Raw genomic sequence first — 25,145 nt, forward strand, 5'->3', positions numbered from 1 at the left:
CAGAGATGTTACTTTGCCAACAAAGGTCCACCTAGTCAAGGCTATAATTTTTCCAGTAGTCATGTATGGATGTGAGAGTTGGACTGTAAAGAAAGCCGAGTGCTGAAGAATTGATGTTTTTGAACTGTGGTGTTGGAGAAGGCTCTTGAGAGTCCCTTGGTCAGCAAGGAGATCCAACCAGTCCATCCTAGAGGAGAATCAGTCCTGGGTGTTCACTGAAAGGGCTGATGTTAAAGCTGAAACTTCAATACTTTGGCCACCTGATGTGAAGAGCTGACTCATTTGAAAAGACTCTGATGCTGGGAAAGATTGAGGGCAGGAGGAGAAGGGGACAACAGAGGATGAGATGGTTGGATGGTATCACCAACTCGATGGATATGAGTTTGGGTAAACTCCAGGAGTTGGTGATGGACAGGAAGGCCTGGCTTGCTGCAGTCCATAGGGTCACAAAGAGTTGGACACGACTGAGCTACTGAACTGAACTGAACTGAACATCATGCAAAATGCTGGACTGGATGAAGCACAAGCTGGAATCAAGATTGCCCGGAGAAATATCAATAATCTCAGATATGCAGATGACCCCACCCTCATGGTAGAAAGTGAAGATGAACCAAAGAGACTCTTGATGAGGATGAAAAAGGAGAGTGAAGAAGCTGGCTTAAAATTCAACATTCAAAAAAATGAAGATCATGGCATCTGGTCCCATCACTTCATGGCAAATAGATGGGGAAACAATGGAAACAGTAAGAGACTTTATTTTCGTGGACTCCAAAATCACTGGAGATGGTGACTACAGCCATGAAATTAAAAGATGCTTGCTCCTTGCAAGAAAAGCTATGACCAATCTAGACAGTGTATTAAAAAGCAGAGATATTACTATGTCAACAAAGGTCCATCTAGCCAAAGCTCTGGTTTTTTCAGTAGTCATGTATGGATGCGAGAGTTGGACCTTAAAGAAAGCCAAGTACCGAGGAATTGATGCTTTTGAACTGGGGCACTGGAGAAGACTCGTGAGAGTCCCTTGGACTGCAAGGAGATCAAACCAGTCAATCCTAAAAGAACTCAGTCCTGAATATTCACTGGAAGGACTGATGCTGAAGCTGAAATGCCAATACTTTGGCTACCTGATGTGAAGAACTGACTCATTGGAAAAGACCCTGATGCTCGGAAAGATTGAGGGCAGGAGAAGGGGACGACAGAGGATGAGATGGTTGGATGGCATCACCGACTCAATGGACATGAGTTTGAGCAAGTTCCAGGAGTTGTTGATGGATAGGGAAGCCTGGCCTGCTGCAGTCCTTAGGGTTGCAAAGTGTCAGACACAACTGAGCTACTGAACTGAAGAGTGACTAGAATGTACAGCATATAAAGAACTACTTTTTAAAATCAGTAACAGACTGATACAATAGAAAAATGGGCAAGAATAGAATAAGCCTTTAACAGAAAAGAAAATATATATGGGCAATAATCATATGCAAAGGTGATCAACCATTCATCCAGGTAATGAAAATTAAAACCACAATGAAGTTTGCCACTCCACACACACTGAACTGGCAACTGTTTAAAATTCTGCTAAAACATGTGGAATATAACCACCTCAGGAATGTTGAGCAACATGGACTCTCACACACTGGAACACTGTGGAAGACAACTAGGTGTATATGTATCCTATGACCTAGTAATTCTACTTCTAGGTATATACCTTAAAATATTCTTACACATGCAGATCAGGATACATTAACAAAAATGTTTGATTATGAGAACCAAAAACTGGAAACGGAAATATCCATCACCAGTAGAAAGAATAAATAGTGGTATAATCATACAATGGAAACTATACTGAAATAGAAATGAAAGAACTATGCCTATATGAACATATGAACCTTTTACACAATGTTGAATAGAAGATGTAAGACACAAAAGATTGCATATAGTATAATTCCACTTACATAAAGTTTAAAAGTAAACAGAACTAAATTATGTTGTTTAGATATGTATACACAAGTAGCACCACTATCAAGGAAAGCAAGGGAATTACTATCACAAGAATCAGGAGTGTTTACTTTTAGAGAAAAGGGAGGGGATCGTGAGCTGTGAGGATTATATATGGGTGCTGGAAATGGTTTTTTTAAAAAATGTTCTGTTTTTAACCTAAATGTAATTACAAGGGTGTTCACTTTATAATTATTAATAAACTATACACATGGTTTGTGCAATTTTCTGTAGGTATATCTCACCAAAAAATTTAAGAGTGATTCACACATGTTGCTAAGCAGTGTAAACATTTTTAAGGAGTTTAACTTTAAAGGGAAGCAGATAGGGTAGCAGTTACAGGAGAAATCAGGATTGAAGAAACTTGTGTATATATGTTTCCCAAAATATATGTACAAGAATATTCACAGCAGCACTATTCAATAGCTCCAGACTGGAAATTACTCAAATGCCCATCCAACAGTAGAAAGGAATAAACTGTGGAATATGTATAGTAATGAAAATGAATGAATACATCTACATGCAATAATATGGATGAATCTCACTAACATAATGTTGAGTTAGGGTTACTAGATTTAGCAAAAGAAAAAAATATAGGATATCTAGATAGTTAAATTTGAATTTCAGATAAATGATAAATCATTTTTAATATATGTATCCTCCATGCAAAATGATTCACCATTTATCTGAAGTTCAAATTTAACTAACCAACCTGTATTTTCTTTGACAACCTTACATTGTATGAAAGAAGTCAGACACAAAGGTTACCCTCTAGGGAAGATAGAGACTGGAAGTGGGCATAGGTGGTAATTCTAGGATGTTTATATATTGTTTCTTGATCTGGGTGTTAATTACATGGCTATATTCACTTTGTGAACAGTCACCAAACTGTATAATTATGATTTGGGCACCTTTCTATATGTACCTTATACTTCAATTAAATAATCTACCTGTTATCCATCTGTCATCTATTTATAACCTATCTGGCAGAAATCTGAACATGTTTTATATTCAAAGTCACAATAAAAAGTACAGATAAACTTGGGACTTCCCTGGCGGTCCAGTGGTTAAGATTCTGTGCTTCAAATGCAGGGGGTGCAGGTTTGATCTCTGGTCAGGGAACTAAGTTCCCACATGTTGAACTGCATGGCCAAAAGAAAAAGTAGGGATAAACTTAACAAGAAATGTACAGCATCCACAATGACTAAAGCGAGAGAAACACTTTGAATAGGTAATTTAATCCAAAATATAAATGGCCTATAAATATAAAAGTATGTTCAATTCACTCATAACTATGGAAATGAAAATGAGATACCATTTTTAATTTATCAAATTGGTAATACTCAGTAGAAAAGTGAGTAAACTTCAGAAAATGAATAATTGCATACCTTCATGGGAATTTAAAAATGTAGATGGATTTTTAACAAGATGGTAGGTTAAAGACATCCCAGATTCCTTCTATTCCCAAGTCTGATCCATCTATTCTGCTCTTGAGCCAAGTAGGTACTGTTGTCAACCAAGAGAATGAGGTCACAAGATGGGTTTGAGACCTGAGAATAAGGGGTGAGGCAGGATTTTTCATCTCTGGAACAGATGAGAGCTCTGGGCTACTGGCCTGAGGTCTGATGTAGGAGAGACAAAGTGCAAGAATGGGAACACAGCTTCCGGTGAAGGCTTGGCCTGCAGGACTCTATTAACTCCTAGGGGAGAGTCAATATTGCCTATCAGAGTTTGCCAGGTTTTCCTGGATCTGAAAATGCTGAGAAGAAACTGAAGAGTTGGATTGGGTCCTCCCTACCTTGAGACAAGGACAGCACCAAGGGAACAAGAGTACAGAGAGGCCTCCTCTTGATCCCTCCCAAGAAGGTGACAAGCTGAATGACAACATGCCTGCTGCAACAAGCTGACTGACAACATGCTTGCTGCTACAGTCCTGGCTCATGGGCAGAAACCACTGTGACTTTTCCATTCAACACAGCTGGCTATGATGTAAAGCACCCCAGCATAAGACTTGAGCCCCAATGAGTGGACAAAGGAAAATAACACACATAAGGAGACTGGGAAGTCAATAAGAGGAATAAGCAGAATGCTTAGAATAGGGCTTTTATGAAATAGAGCTGCTGAAGGAAGCAGACAACTTGAGCTTAAAAAAGATCTCTCAAGGACATTAAAGTACAGCATAAAAAAGACTTCTGGAATTAAAAGAATAAGATACCATTTACCAAAACCAGTAGCAATTAACATTCCAAATATTAAAATACTAAAACTATTCCAATTAAAATCAGAAACTAGATTCCTCCCAAGGAAAGCAACTTTACAAGTTCAGGATGTATCCTTCGACATGCTTCTTACTAATAAACAAAAAAAATAAGAGAATTAAAAAACAGGAATAAATTTTGGCAAAGAGATAATTTTCTGTTTACTGATATGATTTTATACTAAGAAAATCTAAGACTAGTTTAAAAAACTTAGAACTATATGCTTTGTGACCCCATGGACTATGCAGTCCATGGAATTCTCCAGGCTAGAATACTGGAGTGGGTAGCCATTCCCTTCTCCAGGGGAAACCAACCCAGGGATTGAACCCAGGTCTCCCACATTGCAGGCAGATTCTTTACCAGCTGAGCTACCAGGGAAACCCCTTAAAAACAGAGCTATATGGATCAAGATGGATGAATCTCAGCACTTCTCTGGTGCTTCAGTGGGTAAGAATCTGCCTTCGATCCCTGGACGAGAAATTAAGATCCCACATGCGGTGGGGCAACTAAGCCTGTGTGCCACCACCAGAAAGCCCACTTGCTCTGGAGCCCAAGCGCCACAACTAGAGAGCCTGTAGGCCACAACTACTGAGGCTGTATACCACTATTAGAAAGAAGCCCATGCAATGAAAGATCCTCAGTGCTGCAATGAAGATCCAATGAAGACCCTGCATGCTGCAACTAAGACCCGATACAGCCAAATATATAAATACTTTTTAAAATAATAAATATTTTTTAAAAGATGGATGAATATCACAAATTTAACACTGAGGAAAAAAATCAGTGATGAAAGGACAAATACATTTGAAACCACTTATGAAAAGTTTAAAAACAGGTAAAATAGCACTATGTATCATTGCTGCTGCTGCTAAGTCGCTTCAGTTGTGTCTGACTCTGTGCAACCCCATAGATGGCAGCCCACCAGGCTCCTCTGTCCTTGGGATTCTCTAGGCAAGAACACTGGAGTGGGTTGCCATTTCCTTCTCCAATGCATGCATGCATACTAAGTCGCTTCAGTCATGTCCGACTCTGTGCAAACCTATGGACAGCAGCCCACCAGGTTCCTCTGTCCATAGGATTCTCTAGGCAAGAATACTGGAGTGGGTTGCCATTTCCTTCTCCAACTATATATCATTAAGGGATAACAAGAGTAATGAAATTAATGGAAAAGATAAACATCACATTCAGAATGGTAGGTACACGCATATCTCAGTCTGACATAACCTGCCCCAATTCCTTACCACACAACTGACACTGTTTGGGTAAGGATCACCAAAAACCTCGATGGAGAGACAAATTCATTTGCTTCTTCTTGGTCTTCGTCTTACAGAACCACTCTGAAGCATCTGACCCAGGTGACAATCCCTTCTTTCTAGAAACTCTTACTTCAGTTTTTTTTTAGCTACTACTATCCTGTGTCTCTTGAACCTCTTTAGCTGGCTCCTTTACCCTTGACTCTTGAATATCAATGCTCCTCACTAATATTAGAGTTGCTTCTCTCAATATCTAGTCTTTCTCTACAACTCTTTCCCAGGGCAACCTAACCCATAGATTCCAAATATTTTATCTCCAATCCAGATGTTCCTTTTACACTCTAGTACTGAATTTTCCTATTTTTTCCTGGACATTTCTAATATGCATTTCAAATCTGACACATCCAAAATCAAACTCATCTTTCTGCTTTCTGCTTCCTATATACCTATGGCTTGTTTTCTCACTAACTTTCCTTTCAGTTAATGGCATCTCCCACTTGATTTAAGACTCAACTATGATTTTGTTATAAACTTCTTTGCCTCATAAATCAAATCTGACACTTGAGTACACCTCATCCCTCCACCCCCAGTAATGCAATATGCAACAAAATTCTGATGAGCCATATCCACTCTCTGAAAATATTTTAGAGGGGCTAGCAACCTTCTTATCCACTCCAGTGTTCTTGCCTGGAGAATCCCAGGGACGGGGGAATCTGGTGGGTTTCCATCTATGGGGTTGCACAAAGTCGGACACGACTGAAGCGACTTAGCAGCAGCAGCAACCTTCTTAGCTCTTGATAGGTAGAAAATCATGCCCTCTAACAGTGGGGTCTTGGCTTTGGGAATATTTTGTTAGCCAAATAACACAATTCCACTGGTATAAGTCACATCCCCATAAGCCTCTTCCACCCTCAAAAATTTATCTCAGATGATGATAAGCACCATAGCAAGCTCCTAGGAGTCTTAGTTCATCTGAGCTTGTTTATAAATATCAGTAGGACCCCTATATTCTATATTAACCACCACTCAGAGCAAGTGAAAACACAGAAGATGGAATTAATAATTACTAAGAGGCTACTATATACCAGGAATTATGTTGTATTTGTTCATTTAATCCTCACATCTTTGTGCAAGTATAATATTCAAGTATATATTCAAATCCTGTTTTACAAATGAGGAAATTGAAGCTCTGAAGCAAAAAAAAAAAAAAAAAAAAAAGCAACCTGGGATATGTATACAAAACTCTCTAAAGAAATTGAGTTAAATTCCTTTGAGATTTGAAGATGCTGATAAGTGAGAAAGCCGGCAATCACTTGTGAATCTATCACTGGTGGATAAGAAATGGCAAAATCTTTGAGAGATTAAAAGCAGCTGAATCAGACTAACATAAGAAAAGATATACAGGAAAGAACTGCTGTAAAAAGGTGGCACCAGCTCTATGGATAATGCAGACTTGAAGGCAGTGGATCCAGCAAACAAGAGGGAGCCTTGGGACAACAATCAAGGTAATTGGTTGTAGTACCAGAGTAGGAGTAGGTCACTGGGGCTAGTAGCAAATGATATGGCAGGAATAAGTTCAAACACAAACATTAAATAAAACATGTAGAATAAAAAAACCCTCTGTTAAAAAAGAACATCTGATTGGGTATGAATGAATGAATGAATGAACTCAAGATACATGGTTTCAATTAATAGATCCAAAAAGACACACCAAGCAAGGGCTAACAAATAGAATATAGGTAAAGAAATATTAATAAAACAAAATAGATATAATCATGTAAGAAGATACATGCCATGGTACTTCATGCAGCTAGCAATAGAGCTTAAAAATATATAATATATAAAGAAATAAAAGGAAAAATTGACAAATTCTTGATTGTAAGAAAACAACATTAAGCAAATAACAGGATGGGATGTGGAGACTGTGAATAATGCATTTAATGAGTTTCATAGGTATACATAGGTATACACCCAACAGAAAAATACTCTTTTCAAATATACATGGAATATTAACAAAGATCAAATAAGAATTAGGCAAAATTTCAAAAAATAGAAATCATATACACTCAATGATCATAAATGCAAAAAATCAGAAAGTAACCACAAAAGACTACATAGAGATACTTTCTACCTAACTGTTAGGTTAAAGAGAAAATTAAAGAGGAAATCTCCCACAGCTACTGAACCCTGTGTGCTGAAAGCCCATGTTCTGCAACAAGAGAAGCCACCACGATGAAAAGCAGCCCCTCCTCACTACAACTAGAGAAAGCTCATGTGTAGCAATGAAGACACAGTGCTGCCGAAAAATAAACAAACAAATAAATGAAATTTTAAAAAGGAAACCTCCTATTTAAAAGTGAACAGTTAGAGTACCATTTGTCACAATTATAAGATTATATTCAAGTGGTACTTAGAGAAAAATGTATAGTCTTAAATATATCTTTTTAGATAGGGACAACTGAAAATAAAGGAGGTCTACCACCAAAAGAGAGAAAATCAAACAGTATGTACAAATAAAAGAAAAAAAAAACTGATCCTGAATGTGATTTAGCTTTTAGATCCAACTAGCAATTTGTGGGAAATACAGAGGAAAGACAGACATGTTAAAACTACATGGGCACGCAATCAGTGAAGTTCAAGACCGAGAAATTCTATAAAACAACCTGCTTACTTCAGTAAATAAATTCTAGGAAGTTGAGGAGTAAGGGGAGATGGAGGGGGTACCTATAGATTAAAAGACCTATCAAGTAATAACAATATGTGGACTTTACTTAAATCCTGATGCAAATAAATAAAATCAGTGAGACTTGGCAATTTGAACGCTTACTAGACATTTGATGATATTAAGTCATTATTATTAATTTTTAGAAGATTATATTTTAAAAAGATTTCTCATTTTTTTTTCAGATACAAACTGAAATAAATAAAAACTTATGTCTGGGATTTGCTTCAAAATAATATCACAGGGAAAAAGTGGTTAGGATACAGATGAAACAAGACTGGTCATAAATTAGTCACTGTTGAAATTGCATGATAGGTACATGGGGGGTTCATTATAACATCTTGGCTTCTTTTGAATATGCTTAAAAAGCTTTTTTTAAAAAAATAATTATTTTAATTGGAGGCTAATTACTTTACAATATTGTAGTAGTTTTTGCCAAACATCAACATGAATCAGCCACGGGTACACATGTGTTCCCCATCCATAAACCCCCTCCCACCTCCCTCCCCATCCCAACCCCCAGGGTCATCCCAGTGCACCAGCCCTGAGCACCCTGTCTCATGCATCAAACCTGGACCAGCGATCTGCTTCACATATGATAATACACACATTTCAACGCTACCCTCTCAAATCATCCCATCCTCGCCTTCTCCCACATAGTCCAAAAGACTGTTCTTTACATCTGTGTCTCTTTTGCTGTCTCACATACAGGGTTATCGTTACCATCTTTCTAACTTCCATATATATGCGTTAGTATACTGTATTGGTGTTTTTCTTTCTGACTTACTTCACTCTGTATAATAGGCTCCAGTTTCATCCACCTCATCAGAACTGATTCAAATGTATCCTTTTTAATGGCTGAGTAATATTCCACTGTGTATATGTACCACAGCTTTCTTATCCATTCATCTGCAGATGGGCATCTAGGTTGCTTCCATGTCCTGGCTATTGTAAACAGTGCTGCGATGAACATTGGGGTACATGTGTCTCTTTCAATTCTGGTTTCCTTGGTGTGTATGCCCAGCAGTGGGATTGCTGGGTCATATAGCAGTTCTATTTCCATTTTTTTAAGGAATCTCCACACTGTTCTCCATAGTGGCTGTACTAGTTTGCATTCCCACCAACAGTGTAAGAGGGTTCCTTTTTCTCCACACTCTCTCCAGCGTTTATTGTTTGTAGACTTTTTGATAGCAACCATTCTGACTGGCGTGAGATGGTACCTCATTGTAGTTTTGATGTGCATTTCTCTGATAATGAGTGATGTTGAGCATCTTTTCCTGTGTTTGTGAGCCATGTATATGTCTTCTTTGGAGAAATGTCTGTTTAGTTCTTTGGCCCATTTTTTGATTGGGTCATTTATTTTTCTGGAATTGAGCTGCAGGAACTGCTTGTATATTTTTGAGATTACTTCTTTGTCAGTTGCTTCACTTGCTATTATTTTCTCCCATTCTAAGCAGGATCCTCTATGACCCACCTCCCAGAGTAATGGAAATAAAAGCAAAACTAAACAAATGGGACCTAATTAAACTTAAAAGGTTTTGCACAATAAGGGAAACCATAAGCAAAGTGAAAAGACAGCCTTCAGAATGGGAAAAAGCTTTTTAAAAAAGAAAAGAGAAGAAGAGAGTTAAGCTTTCAACTCAGGAAGCCATAAAAAGCATGCATGTGTGCATGCTCAGTCACTTCAGTTGTGTCCAACTCTTTGCGACCCTACGGACTGTAGCCTGCCAGGCTCCTCTGTCCATGGGATTTTCCAGGCAGGAATACTGGAGTGTTTGCCACGTCCTCCTCCAAGGGATTTCCCGAACCAGGGATTGAACCTGTGCCTCCTCCATCTCCTGAATTGCAGGTGGATTCTTTACCCACTAAGCCACCTGGGAAGCCCCATAAAAAGCATATATCTAAACAAAATAAAATAACCTGGGAGGAAGTCATTAATTGAGAGTAAAAAGTTAAATAGGAGAAAAAGTACAGTTAAATACAAATCTGTCAAATAATGATAGGAAAAAAATTGTGAAGATATGTAAGCAAATGAACTGAGAGACATAATTACAGAATAGATTAAAAATAGTAAATCTACATGCAGTATTATATCAATAAACTTGACAATCCAGACAAAATAATTTTCTAAGAAAATATAAATTACCAAAATTGGCTCAAGATATACATACTTTAAAAAATAGTTATAGACTACTCTCTCATAGGAACAGACATGTAAATGTCCTAAATTGGACACTAGTTCATGAAATCCTGCAATGTACAGAAAGTAATTTATCATGATCAACTGGATATGATTCAATGACAGAAAATTTATTTTTATAATTTATTCTAGCAATAATTTATAAAAGAAAATACTAAATGTTCATTAATTCCAAGTCAATGATAAAATCCAATACTCATTTCTTATTTTAAAAATATGTAATTCTTAAACCAGGACTCAAAGGTCACCTCATTAACTTGATAAAGGCTATCTGCCAATAAAAGATAAAGGTGAAATGCTAGCAACATTCTGGTGAGAGCAAAAAAAGGAAAAAAAGATGAGAATGGTTACTATCATTGGTACTACTCAACCTTATAATGAAAAAAGACATGAAAAAAAATATATTGGAAAGGAAGAGGCCAAAGTATTTGAAAATAATGTGAATGTCTACCTAGGAAATCCAAGAAACACAACTGACAAATTACGAGAAACTAAGAAGGCAACTCAGCAATGTGGTTAGATATAAGATGGAAATTTGAAAATGAATACTTTTCCTAAACACGACTAGAAAATAAAATAGAAAAAGAGGTATTCAAAATAGCAGCAAAAACTATAAAATTCCAGAATAAGCCTACCAAGATCTGTGGTGTAATAATTACATTAAGAAAATTACAAATCTTACTGAAAGACATGAAAGAAGACTTGAACAAATGTGGAGAGATCATGCTCATGGATGGGTAGGCTCAATTATATGTAATCTATAAATTGAATTTGGTTCTCAATAAAAATCCCAAAAAGATTTTTCATAGAACCTGACAATTTGATTCTAAAATTCGCCTGGAAATAAAATAATCAAAACAGTTCTGATAAAAGAAAAGTGAGGGGAAACTTGTCCTCCCAGAGATTAAAACATACTACAAACTAGATTCAATAAAAGGCTTAAGAATAAACAAATTCACTAATAGGGTAGAATAGTGGCCAGAAATAGATCCACACATTGCATTGGTCAACTCAATACACTCAGATACTAAGTCAAAGAAGGAGTAAAGGAGTTTCTTTTTAATAAATGGTGCTAGAAGAACTAGATATTCACAGTGGGTAGAGGATGATTTTCAACCCACATCTCAGTTTATAACCAAAAACTAACTCAAAATAGATTATACAACTAATGTAAAAGCTAAAACTATAAAGCTTCAAGTAGAAAACTTTGGAAATTATCTTCATCACTTTGGGTATAAAAAGATTTCTTGGACAAGATACCAACAGCTCTAAACATTAAAGAAAACAAAACTTGATAAAACTGAACTTTATCAAAATTAAAGTTTTTGTGCAAATAAAAACTACAGTGACATACCACCTCACACCAGTCAGGATGATCATCATTAAAAGTCTACAAATGACAAATGCTGGAGAGGTTGTGGAGAAAAGGGAATCCTCTTGCACCGTTGGTAGGAAATTAAGTTGGTACAGTCACTATGAAAATAGTATATAGGTTCCTCACAGAACTAAAAATAGAGTTGCCTTATGATCCAGCAACCCACTCCTAGACATATATCCAGACAAAACTGTCATTCAAAATGATACATGCATCCCTACATTCATAGCAGCACTATTCACAATAGCCAATATATGAAAACAACCTAGATGTTCAATGATAGATGAATGGATAAAGAAGATGTGGTACACACACACAACTGAATACTACTCAGTCATTAAAAAAGAATGAAATAATGCCATTTGCAGTAACATGGATAAACCCAGAGATTATCATACTAAGTGAAGCAAGTCAGAAAGACAACCATATGAATCATTTATACGTGGAATCTAAACTATGACACAAATGAACTTTTCTACAAAACAGACTCACAGACAGAGAACAGACTTGTGGTTGCCAATGGGGAGGGTGATGGAAGAGGGATGGAAGGGGAGTTTGGTTCTCAGTTCAGTTCAGTCGCTCAGTCGTGTCCGACTCTTTGCGACCCCATGGACTGCAGCACCCCAGGCCTCCCTGTCCATCACCAACTCCCGGAGTTGACTCAAACTAATGTCCATTGAGTCGGTGATGCCATCCAACCATCTCATCCTCTGTCGTCCCACCTTCAATCTTTCCCAGCATCAGAGTCTTTTCCAATGAGTCAGTTCTTCGCATCAGTGGCCAAAGTATTGGAGTTTCAGCTTCAACATCAGTCCTTCCAATGAATATTCAGGACTGATCTCCTTTAGGATGGACTGGTTGGATTTCCTTGCAGTCCAAGGGACTCTCAAGAGTCTTCTCCAACACCACAGTTCAAAAGCATCAATTCTTCAGTCCTCAGCTTTCTTTATAGTCCAACTCTCACATCCATACATGACTACTGGAAAAATCATAGCCTTAACTAGACGGACCTTTGTTGGCAAAGAAATGTCTCTGTTTTTTAATGTGCTCTCTAGGTTGGCCGTAACTTTTCTTCCAAGGAGTAAGTGTCTTTTAATTTCATGGCTGCAGTCGCCATCTGTGGTGATTTTGGAGCCCCCTCAAAATAAAGTCAGCCACTGTTTTCATTGTTTCTCCATCTAGTTTGGTTCTAGCAGATGCAAAGTAGTATATATAGAATGGATAAACAACAAGGTCCTACTTTATAGCATAGGGAACTATATTCAATATTCTGTGATAAACCATAATAGAAAATAATATAAAAAAGAATATATATATATATAACTGAATCACTTTGCTGTATAGCAGAAATTAACACATTATAAATCAATTATACTTCAATTAAAAATTTAAAATTCTTATTCAACAAAAGACATCACTAAAAAGATATACAAGCCACATACTGGAAAAAATATTTGAAATATACATATCTGATGATTGAATTCAGAATACATAAAGAACTGCAAATCATCAATAAAAAGATGATAACACAATTTAAAAAAAAAGGCAAAATACTTGGATCCTCCCCCCAAAAAAGAGATATGAATAGACAATAAGTATGTGAAAAGGAGCTCAACACTGTCATCTTGGAAATGCAAATTAAGCAATGATGAGATGACCAAGTGAAGTAAGTCAGAAAGAAAAAAGGCAAATAACCATATGATATCACTTATACATGGAATCTAAAATATGACACAAATGAACATACCTATGAAACAGAAACAGACTGACAGGCACAGAGAACAGATTTGTGGCTGCCAAGCAAGAGGAGGGAGTAGGGGATGGAAGAATTGGGAGTTTGTGATTAATAAATGCAAACTATTATATATAGGATGGATAAACAACAAGGTCCTACTGTATAACACAGCGAACCATATTCAATATCCTATGATAAACCATAATGGAAAAGAATACGAATATTTATAAAGTACAGCAGAAATTAACACAATATTGTAAATCAACTATATTTCCATAAAATTAAAAAAAAATTATGGGGGGGCGGATTCCCTGGTGGGCCAGTGGTTAGGACATGACGCTTTCACTGCCATGGCCCAGGTTCAGTCCCTGGTCTGGAAACTAAGATCTCGTAAGCTGCACGGTGTGGTTAAAAAAACAAAACAAAACAAAATATGATGAGATGTATTTGACACCCACTAGAATTTCTAAGACAATATCTTTATTTATGAAGCTGTGATAAGCTGGAACTTTCATAATATTGCTGGAGTATAAAACAGTACAAACCATATTACAGAATTGTTTGGCACTCAAAACTAAGCATATATCTACCTCTTCCACTCCTAGAGAAATGAAAATGTATGTTAACAAAAAGACCTGTACATGAATGTTCAGGGTAGTCTTATTCATAATAGCTAAAAACTGGGAATAATTCTAATTTCTATCAATAGAAAAATGGAAGAACAAGTAGTATTATAATGATATAATGGAATACTACTCAGCAGTACAAAGGAACACACTATTAATCAAAGAAAGAACATGAAAAAAATGTCCCCAAAATCTTACATTGAGCAAAAGCCAAACACATGAAAAAATAATGATTCCATTTATATGATGTTTAAGAACACATAAAATTAATCTGGTGCTAGAAGTCAGAAAAGTGGTTTCTTAAAGTGGAATATGGGAAGGGTGAATTGACTGGAAAGAGGCACAAAAGAATTTTCTAGGGGAGATGGAAATGTTTTTTATCATGTTTGGGGTAGTAGTTGCATGAGTGCATATGACTATCAAAACTCAAGAAATTGAGCATTTTAAATATGTGCATTTTATTGCACATAAATTTTACGTCAAGAAAAAACTATATAGAAGAAATACACACATAAGAAATGAATCAAAAGATTAACAAAGTTAGGGACTTCCCTGGTGGTACAGTAGCTTAAGACTCCGAGCTTCCAAGGCAGGGGGCCTGGTCAGAGAACTAGATCTTACATGCCACAACTAAGAATTCTCATGGCACAGCTAAAGATCCTGTGTGCTGTAAATAAGACTCAGCACACCCGAATAAATGAATTAATAAGATTAACAAAGTTAAAAAATGAGACTGAGAAAAATATATGCAATATATGTAACAAGGTTTAATATCTAGAATACAGAAACAACTCCAAAAGTCAACCAGAAAAATTCAACCTGATAGAAAACAAAACAAAGGAATGAGCAGGCAAATTCATAAAAGTAGAAAGAGAAATGGAATAAACATGAAAAGATGCTCAATTTCATAAATAACTGGAGAAACACAAGTTTTAAAAAATAACATGCAATGTTCAAAATAGGTACAAATGAAAAAGATCAATAATATTCAGTATTGTCAGCAGTATAGGGAAACATCTCATATATTGATGTGCATACTGAGAGAGACATTTTGGAGGACAATATTTAGTAGTATTTAAAAGCCTGAAATGTATACACTTCAAATTAGCAATTCCTCTTCCAGGTACATAGCCTAGGGAACACTCTCATGTGTGTATCATGCACAAGGCTGTTGACTGAGGCATCATTTTGCCATAGTCAAGAATTGAACAACCTAAATGTCAATCAAAATAGGAATAGTTAAAGTGAACTTAGTATACTCTGGAATCCTAGATAGTTGTAAAAATGAGGTAGACTTATAAACTGATAAAGAGTTCTGAGTTGGGAAGATCCCCTGGAGAAGGGAATGGCTACCCACTCCAGTATTCTTGCTTGGGAAATCCCATGGACAGAGAAGCCTGGCAGACTACAGTCCATGGGGTCACAAAGAGTCGGACACGACTGAGCAACTAACACTTCACAAACAGAGTTCAAACATATATTGCTGAGACAAAAGCAAGCTGACAAACAATATATGCTCTGCGTGTATGCATGCATGCTAAGTTGCTTCAGTTGTGTCCTACTCTTTGTGATCCTATGGACTATAGTCTGCCAGGCTCCTCTGTCCATGGGATTCTTCAGACAAGAATACTGGAGTGGGTTGCCATGCCCTCCTCCAGGGACCTTCCCGACCCAGGGATTGAACCCATGTCTCCTGTGGCTCCTGCACTGCAGACAGATTCTTTATTCCTGAGCCATTGAGGAAACCCCTAATATATGCAATATGATAGCATTTATCTTTAAAAACAACAGGAAACACCAATAAAAGTATATACACAGAAAAAAATCTTGAATGCTACCCCCCGGGCAGGTAAAAGTAATTACCTCTAGATTAGAATTAGATGGTAAATCAAGGGGGATTTTATCTTCATCCATATTGCTTATGTTTGTATACTGGGCTTTCCAAATGGCAACCCACTCCAGTATTCTTGCCTGAAGAATCCCAGGGACGGGGGATCCTGGTGGGCTGCCGTCTATGGGGTCACACAGAGTCAGACACAACTGAAGTGACTTAGCAGCAGCAGCAGCATAGGTTAAAGTGTGGGAGACCCAGTTAAAGTGTTAAAATATGGGAGACCCAGGTTCAGTCCCTGGGTAGGGAAGATCCCCTGGAGAAGGAAATGGCAACCCACTCCAGGATTCTTGCCTGGAGAATCCCATGGAGAAGCCTGGTGGGCTACAGTCCATGGGGTCGCAAAGAGTCGGACACGACTGAGTAACTTCACTTTCTTACTTACTACTTGTTGATTCATGAACTTTAGGGCTTCCCAGGTGGCGCTAGTGGTAAAGAACCCACCTGTCAACACAGGAGACATGAGAGACATGGGTTCGATTCCTGAGTCAGGAAGATCCCCTGGAGAAGGGCATGGCAACCCACTCCAGTATTCTTGCCTGGAGAATCCCATGGACAGAGGAGCCTGGCAGGCTACAGCCTGTTGGGTTGCAAAGAGTCGGACATGACTGAAGCAACTTAGCATGCACGTACACTACTTGTGTAATTAAAAGGAAATTAATTTAGCAATGCCAAAATTTTAACAGGCATATAGCAAATGTATTACTAAAAGTGCATTTATATTCTTATTTAGTTGCTAGGTCGTGTCTGATTGTTTGTGACTCCATTGACTGTAGCCCGCCAGGTTCCTCTGTCCGTGGGATTTTCCAGGTAAGAATACTGGAGTGGGTTGCCATTTTCTTCTCCAGGGGATCTTCTCAACCCAGGGATTGAACCTGCTTCTCCTGCACTGCAGGTGAATTCTTTTAATGCTGAGCCACAAGGGCAGCCCATGCATATACCTGCATATAAAAATATCTGGTGATGATACACACCAGACTTAATAAGCCATGGTCAAACAAGAGCCTGGCTGAAAAGTTAAAAGGAAGATCTGGGGAGTGAAATGTCCACTGGGGACTTTAAAAAAGCTCTGATATATTGCTGGAGAGCTAGAAAGCTGTATGCATGCTCAGGAAAGACCTAAAAGGCGCTCGTTTTATACCTCTGGCTGAATTTGAGGCTCTGCTCAAGAAGTAAAAACTAAGACAGAGCTGTAAAGAACCTGGGCATTGAAAGTAAGCCCCAACACAAACTCAGAGCCCTAGGAAAATGCGGGAAGAGAGTTATAGGCTCAAGGCATTAAAGGAAATGAGACACTAGTGGTAAAGAACCTGCCTACCAATGCAGAGACGTTAAGAGATGCGGGTTCGATCCCTGGGTCTGGAAGATCCCCTGGAGGAGGCCACTCCAGTATTCTTGCCTAGAAAATCCCATGGACAGAGGAGCCTGGTGGGCTACAGTCCGTAGCATTACAGAGTTGGACACGACTGATGCAACTTAGCACGCACAGTTGTATGTATGACCAATCATTAGCTAACTACTAAAGTAACTGAGCATACACTTCTGTGACCACAAACCTCAGGGAATTATAGAATTAGTCCAGTAAAGTCATAAGAGGTATAAAACAATAAGTAAGATTTATTTAAGGAGTACAAGATGGTTCAGTACCCAAAAATCAATTAATGCAATATACCATGTTGACAGAACAGAAAATAATGTGATCATGTCAACAGATGATAAAAAAACATTTGACAAATTCATGATTAAAACACTCAACAAACTAGCTATAAAAGGAATTTCCTCAATTTGCTAGGGGTAATCTATGAAAAATCCACAGCTAACATCAGTCTTAACAGTAAAAGACTGAATGCTTTCCCCCTAAGATCAGGAACAGGACAACATCCACTTACACCACTTCTATTCAACACTGTACTGAAGGTTCTAGCCAGGAGAAATAGGTAAGAAAAGGAAATAAAGGTATCCAGACCAGAAAGAAAGAAGTAAAACTATCTCTGTTCACACATGACATGACTTTGTAAATAGAAATCCTAGAGACTCTGTTAAAAAACTATTAGAAATAACAAGTTCAGCAAGCTTGCACACACAAGATCAATATAAAAGCTCAATAAATAATTTGAAAATGACATTAAGTAAAAACAATTCCATTTACAAAAGCATTGCATTGAAAAAAACAAAATATTCAGGAATAAATTTAACAAAAGTAGTGTAAAACCTGTACTCTGAAAATTTTTTTAAAAAGCGCTATTGAAAGATATTAAACAAGACCTAAATAAATGGAAAGACATCTGATGTTTGTGAATTGAAATACTTGAAAAAATTGAAAGACACCAATACTTCCTATATTGATCTACAGAGTCAACACAAGCCCTGTAAAAATTCCAGCTGACTTCTTTGCAGAATATGACAAGCTGACTCTAACATTCATATGAAAATTCAAAGGACACAGAATAGCCTAAACAATCTTGAAAAAGAACAAAGGTAGAGCCCTCACACGTCTCAATTTCAAAACTTATTACAAAGCTACAGTAATCAGGACAGTGTAGTAATGGCATAAGGATATATCTATATATATAGATCAATGGAATAGAACTTAGATTCCAACTATTCCTTGACAAGGATGCCAAGACAATTCAATGGGTAAAGAATAGTCTTTTCAACAAATGATGCTGGGATAACTGAATATCTACATCATGCAAAAGATAAAAGTTTGGACTGCCACTTTATACCATATATAAAAGTTAACTCAAAGGTTTGCCTGGCTGCCTAGTGGTTAAGAATCTGCCTGCTAATGCAGGGGACACGGATTGAATCCCTGGTCCGGGAAGATCCTACATGCCACAGAGCAACTAAGCCCCTGTGCTGCACTACTGATCTACACTTTTGAGAGCCACAACTACTGAGCCCATGCACTGCACCTACTGAAGCCGGCACACCTAGAGCCTACACTCTGCAACAAGAGAAGCCACCAAAATGAGAAGCCTGTGCACCGCAACAAAGAGGATCCCCTGCTCGCTGCAACAAGAGAAAGCCCATGCATAGCAATGAAGACCCAGTGCAGCAAAAAATAAATAATCTTTAAAAAAATTTAACTCAAAATGAATCTCAGATCTATATTTAACATCTAAAACTACAAAACTCTTAGAAGAAAATAGAGATATAAATCTTTGTGACCTTGCATTAGGCAACGATTTTTTAGATATGACACCAAACTAAAGAAATAAGAGAAAAAAACAAACGAATGGAATTCATAAAAAAAAACTTAAATGTGTGCTTCAAAGGACACCTTCAAAAAACTGAAAAAGCAACCCAAAGAATGGAAGAAAACATTTGCAAAGCATGTAACTGATAATGGGCTGCTGCTGCTGCTAAGTCGCTTCAGTCGTGCCCGGCTCTGTGCGACCCCATAGATGGCAGCCACTAGGCTCCCGCGGCTCTGGGATTCTCCAGGCAAGAACACTGGAGTGGGTTGCCATTTCCTTCTCTAATGCATGAAAGTGAAAAGTGAAAGTGATGTTGCTCAGTTGTGTCCGACTCTTCACAACCCCATGGGCTGTAGACTACCAAGCTCCTCCGTCCATGGGATTTTCCAGGCAAGAGTACTGGAGTGGGGTGCCATTGCCTTCTCCAGATAATGGGCTAGTATCTAGAATATATAAAGAATACACACAATTCAATAATAAAAAGATAAATAACCCAATTTAAGAAATGGGCAAAGAATCTGAATGGACGTTTTTCCAAAGAAGATACACAAATTGCTGAGAAGCTCACAAAGCATTATTAGCCGTCAAAGAAACGCAAACCCAAACCACAATAAGATACCACTTCATAGCCACTAGGATGGCTATAATTGAAGACATAATAAAACAACTAACAATATGGAGAAATTACAATTCTTATATATTTCCGGTAAGAAAGTAGAATGGTACAGTTGCTATGAAAAACAGTCTGGCAGTTCTTCAAAAAGTTAAATACAGAATTATCATTTGAGCAATTCCACTTAGGTATATACCCAAGAGAAATGAAAACATATTTCCACAGGAAAACCTGTATACCAGTGCTCATAGCAGCATTGTTCATAATAACCAAAAGTAGAAACAATCCCAATGTCCGTCAACAAATTAATGGATAAATAAAAACTTAATATATTCATGTGGTAGAATACTGTTTGGCAATAAAAGGAAGGAAGTACTGATACCTGCTATAACAAGAATGAACCCAGCAAAGATGTTAATGAAAGAATCCAGTTACAAAAGCTCACATATTGTATGATTACATTTATATGAAATGTCCAGAAGAGGCAAATCCATAAAGACAGACAGATTAGTCACTGCCTGGAGGTGGGGTGGGGGGAGGTAGACAATGGAAAAAAAAGAGTGACTACTAATGAGTGTGGGTTTCTTTTGAGGATGATGAAATATTCTAAAATTTATTGTAGTGATGGTTGTACAACCTTGTGAATATACTAAAAAAGTCACTGAATTATACACTTTAAAAAAGTGAGTTTTATGGTACATTCAGCACATGTTAATATTTTAAAGAAATATAAACAGCTATCATATGACCCAGGTATAACACTCCTAGGTTATACCTAAAGAGAAATTAAAACATTTGTCCTCATAAAAAATTATACATAGATGTTCACAGAGCAATATTCAAAATAGTCAAATTGGACACAACTGACGAATGGACAAACAAAATGTTGTATATCTGTATAATGGAATATGATTCAGCAATAAAAGGGAATGAAGTAATGATACATGCTGTAACATGGATGATCCTTGAAAACCTTATGTTAAGTGAAATAAGACAGTCACAAAAGACCAGAAATTATGTGATTTCATTTATATGGAATATAGGTTAGTGGTTGCCTAGGGCTAGAGAAGGGGGTGTGGATGGGGAGTGACTGCTAATGGGTATGAGTTTCTTTTGGTGGGTGATGAAAATGTTCTAAAATTAGATTGTGGTGATGGTTGCACAACTCTGAATATACAAAAGTTCATTGAAATGTACAGTTTAAATGGGTGAATTTTATGGCATGTGAATTATATCTCAATAAAGCTGTTTTAAAAAAAACCCTCAGAAATGTACACCTAAAAAAAGATAAAGGAACCACAAGAACCTTTAAAAATAGTCTTAAGAAGGATAAATCTCAAAAGTACAAACATAGTACAAAAAGGACACTTTTAAATATATTCAGAACAAAAAGCTGAATGAGGAAGAAATAGGTCTCTACCCTGTGTCAGCAGTATAATAATGATAAATGACAAAGAGGTAAAATTCCTCAATTACTATTTCTGTTTCTGCCTTCTCAGTTCCCAAGGAACTGAAGCCCAATATGAGTAAAGAAGTAGTACGCGAGAACTCAACTACTTTAATAAGAGTTCAAATATCTTGGACCAGATGAATTATAGCTGAGGGAACTGCGAGTAATTTCAAACAAGAATGCTGAAGCTATGTCAATGATATTTCAGGCATCACAAAGAAGGATGTTCCAGAAGAGTGGGCAGATGTAATTTCAATTTTCAGGAAAAAAAGGTTAATTCCATAAATTACAGACCAGTAAGTTTGATATAAGTCTTCTAGATTATTACAGGGATGGAGTATTACAGGGATGGCTTGCAAGAACCTAGAAATGGAAGAATAAGCACTAGAAGCCAGCTTGAATTCACTTAGAAATAGTTGATTTAGGCTAATCCTTATTTATTTTTTGCACTGTTAGTAAGCTGGTAGCCATGAGAAACATGGTAGACATAGTATATCTGGATATTAGCAAGGCATTTGACAAAATCTTTTATGACATAAAAGATAAATAAGTATAAATTGAGAAATGGGAGCTGGTTGTTAATTTTTGTTAGCTAGATTAATAATTGCTTGAAAGACCATTGCCAAAGCATGCAGATTATCAGGTCACTAGCATGCTGGATGAAGGTTTCTAATATTAATAGCATACACCATGGGGTTCTTCTAGCCTTAGGAGCATCATCATTTATATCTAACAACTTAAATGAAGATATGGAAACCATGCTGATGAGGTTTATAAGTGACAACATCTGGGGAAGGATAGTGAATACTTGGAATGACAGAATCAGTATACTGATTTTAATAAGTAGTTGGGGATAAAACAAAACAAAAACTAAAACTTGCCTGGGCCAGATGAAATCAAACCAAGGACCAGATCCAAATCTCATACCTAAATTAGGAAATTAGTGCAAGGAAAAGAAACAGTTTTTCACTATTTCTGAAATCAGCCTCAAGCTTGAATTGTTGATATTGTTAGAACGTGACCTGAAATATTCCAGTCAAGACACCAACAATAGTAATAAGAGTATTAGAGGTTTTTATCTATGACTGTGGCCTTAATTACTCTCACCCTCTTTTAGACGATCCCCTTCAGCCTTGGTTTTCTTCTGTCTTTCTGATCCAGCAAGGTCTACGAGATGCAGCTTGGAGCGAAAGCTGCTATTCCTATGAAAATAACAGGACATAAGTGAGAACGACACACAACTTTGAGGGCAGGTGAGTATCAAGGCTCATCTGCTTGCTCTCATTTTCTTTCAAGTCAGTCTAAATGGATTGATTTATTACAAGTACTCAGAGTACTGATGTTTGATTATTTGTCAAATCAAGAAGCAATTATTCAACTTTAGTAGAACTAACATTAAAAATCTTAACTCTTTAAACTGTAACTTACTTGTCACTTTTCTTTCTTTGCTCTATGGAGATTGTGAAGATGGCATGAGATCGAGATGACTGGGAGTTCATAGCCGTGGAGGCCACAGTCCTACAGTTGTTGCCCTGCTCCAAACAGGAAACAGTATCCAGAGCAATGAAAACAGTCTTCTCAGTGAGTCCCACAATCTAATTCAGAGAAAAAAAAAAAACTCTTAGAATTCAACTTCAAATACTTCATCATTTTAGGGTAGCAATGGATAAGTGCCTTCCAGGGAGCCTCAGGTGAAGGTAAGCTTTGGCCTTAAGAATAGTAAGGGCAACACAAATAGCTGTAGTATTTCTCTTTGCTACTTTCTCCTCCATGTGGCCCTATGTTCTTTCCTATATCTCGGGCCCATTTTATATTTCATTTTCACTAGGGAAAATAGCCTGGTACAATTTCCACTGATTAGGAAAACAGGGTCCTAGGTTTGGTACTCTATCTACCCAGGAGAAGCTGTATAAGTTAAAATCTCTTGGAGCCTCTGGAGATTGAACTAGATGATAATGAAGTCCCTTCTAGCCCTAATATGCTACGATTTTAGAATGCCATAACTCCCAAATCAACATCTGTGGCCCTAATTTCTAGTCCTACATTTCAAAACCAAACTCATCTTCCTTCCACCAATAGTGATTCTCTACACTACTTCATTTCTAGATCTCTATTCCCAAAACTTCAGATTTGCCCTTAATTCCTCTTCTTCCTCCATATTTCATCTATTACCAACTCTCCATAATTCTTCTTTTGAATCCATTGCTTCCTTTTCCTTTCCATATCTACTGTCTAATCCAGACCCATATTACTTCACATGCCTGAAAAATAAGGCAATTTCCCCAAATTTTCCTCCCTCATCCTAGTCTCTCCTCTTCCCATTCTTGTTTAGCCTTCTGAAAATCCTGCTTCCTAAAATGTCACCAAACCCCTAAGCCCCATGTGAAATAATGAGAGTACAAAGACATTTTAAGATATTCTCCTAACCTCCCAGGAGCTAACTTAGTCAGAGATATACACGGAAAGATAAAAACTTGATAAAAGTAGCCACAGGAAGTATTAAGTAGCTTATATACTATTCACAGAGATAGAAACTAAGCTCTTTAGTCTGGCTTCATAATCTGGTCTTAACATAGCTCCTATTAGTTCCTAAGACATATCCTCTAATCCAGACAGACTAACCTAATCTTACTACCCCCATGAGTATATTTTCTGCTTTCCTGCTTTAAGCTATTCCTTACTACAAGAATGCCCTTACTTCTTTACTTACTTCTTACCATCCATGCCACTTGAACAGTACTTACAAACTTTTCCTTACCCACCACAATTTGAATCAGAAATTCACACTTCTCTGTATTGCAAATTTCTGCTCAAATAGTGTTTGGGATTTAATTCCTGCTCTAGTATAGTTTAGGCACACAGAAGATCTTAGCCAGTCAAAAGCTGGCTAAGTACCAACATTCTTTCTGGTGATAGCATACATCTTACCCAGGTTTCTTATCCCCACCATGCAAATTGTCTTCCTGTATTCCATGCTTATCAGGCTTTCAAAATAGGTCTGATCCTTCAAGCTTTGCCTTAGTGCCTGGCTAATGACTTAATGGCTCAGAAGGAAAAAAATTTCAGAAGCACAGGCAACTGCCTCTCAGGCACCTGCAACCTAAATTTCAACTTTCAGTACAGAGAGAAGGAGAGGGAGATGCATAAGGTATTACCTTACCAAGTTGTCCTAAGTCTGCACTACCCTATTCTTATCTACTCCCCTCCTCAAATTCTCCAACTCCTGAATACTCAAGCTGCTGCTAGAACCAAACTCTGCCTGTTTTCTGGCTTCTGGATTTGGTCCACTCCCATATACAAAACTCCCAACCTTGCCTCAAACTTTGTTCAGCTACAGGTCCTCAGCCTACATCTATACCATGTGACAGAAGCCTCTCAAATAAGTGATCTCTTCTTCCTATGGTAAACTCAAAATTTTTGTATCACCTTACTTTCTAAATATCCTTACAGAGATCTAGCACAATGTCTCTTACAGGGCTAACAGAATTTTCTATGACCATGTTCCATATCTGTGCTATCTAATACGGTAGCCACTAGTCACATGAGCACTTGATATGTGGCTGGTGTGACTGAGACTGAATTTCAAACTATATTCAATTGCAGTTCATTAAGTTTAAATAGCCATTTATGGCTGGTGACTACCATACCGGACAGTCCAGCCTCAGGACTCTGTAAATAGCCAATAAACATTTAATTGATATTAGCATTCCTTCAAGAGGTAATATGGAGAAGGAAACGGCAACCTACTCCAGTATTCTTGCCTGGAGAATCCCAGGGACAGAGGAGCCTGGTGGGCTGCCGCCTACGGGGTTGCACAGAGTCAGACACGA

General features: G+C 37.5%; 1 protein-coding gene across 2 annotated transcripts in view; it reads right to left on the reverse strand.

Moving 5' to 3' along the window:
• The window catches only part of KIF4A (kinesin family member 4A), a 127,095-nt gene that overhangs the window by 92,255 nt on the left and 9,695 nt on the right, over positions 1-25,145 (reverse strand). For both annotated transcript variants that reach the window (XM_013976428.2, XM_018043910.1), the window contains exons 6-7: positions 22,744-22,910; positions 22,423-22,517 (exon numbers count right to left, since the gene is read on the reverse strand). In XM_013976428.2, coding sequence (XP_013831882.1) covers positions 22,423-22,517; positions 22,744-22,910 — 262 coding nt within the window. The remainder of the gene's footprint in view (positions 1-22,422; positions 22,518-22,743; positions 22,911-25,145) is intronic.

Source organism: Capra hircus (assembly GCF_001704415.2).
Source record: "Capra hircus breed San Clemente chromosome X unlocalized genomic scaffold, ASM170441v1, whole genome shotgun sequence".
Taxonomy (NCBI): domain Eukaryota; kingdom Metazoa; phylum Chordata; class Mammalia; order Artiodactyla; family Bovidae; genus Capra; species Capra hircus.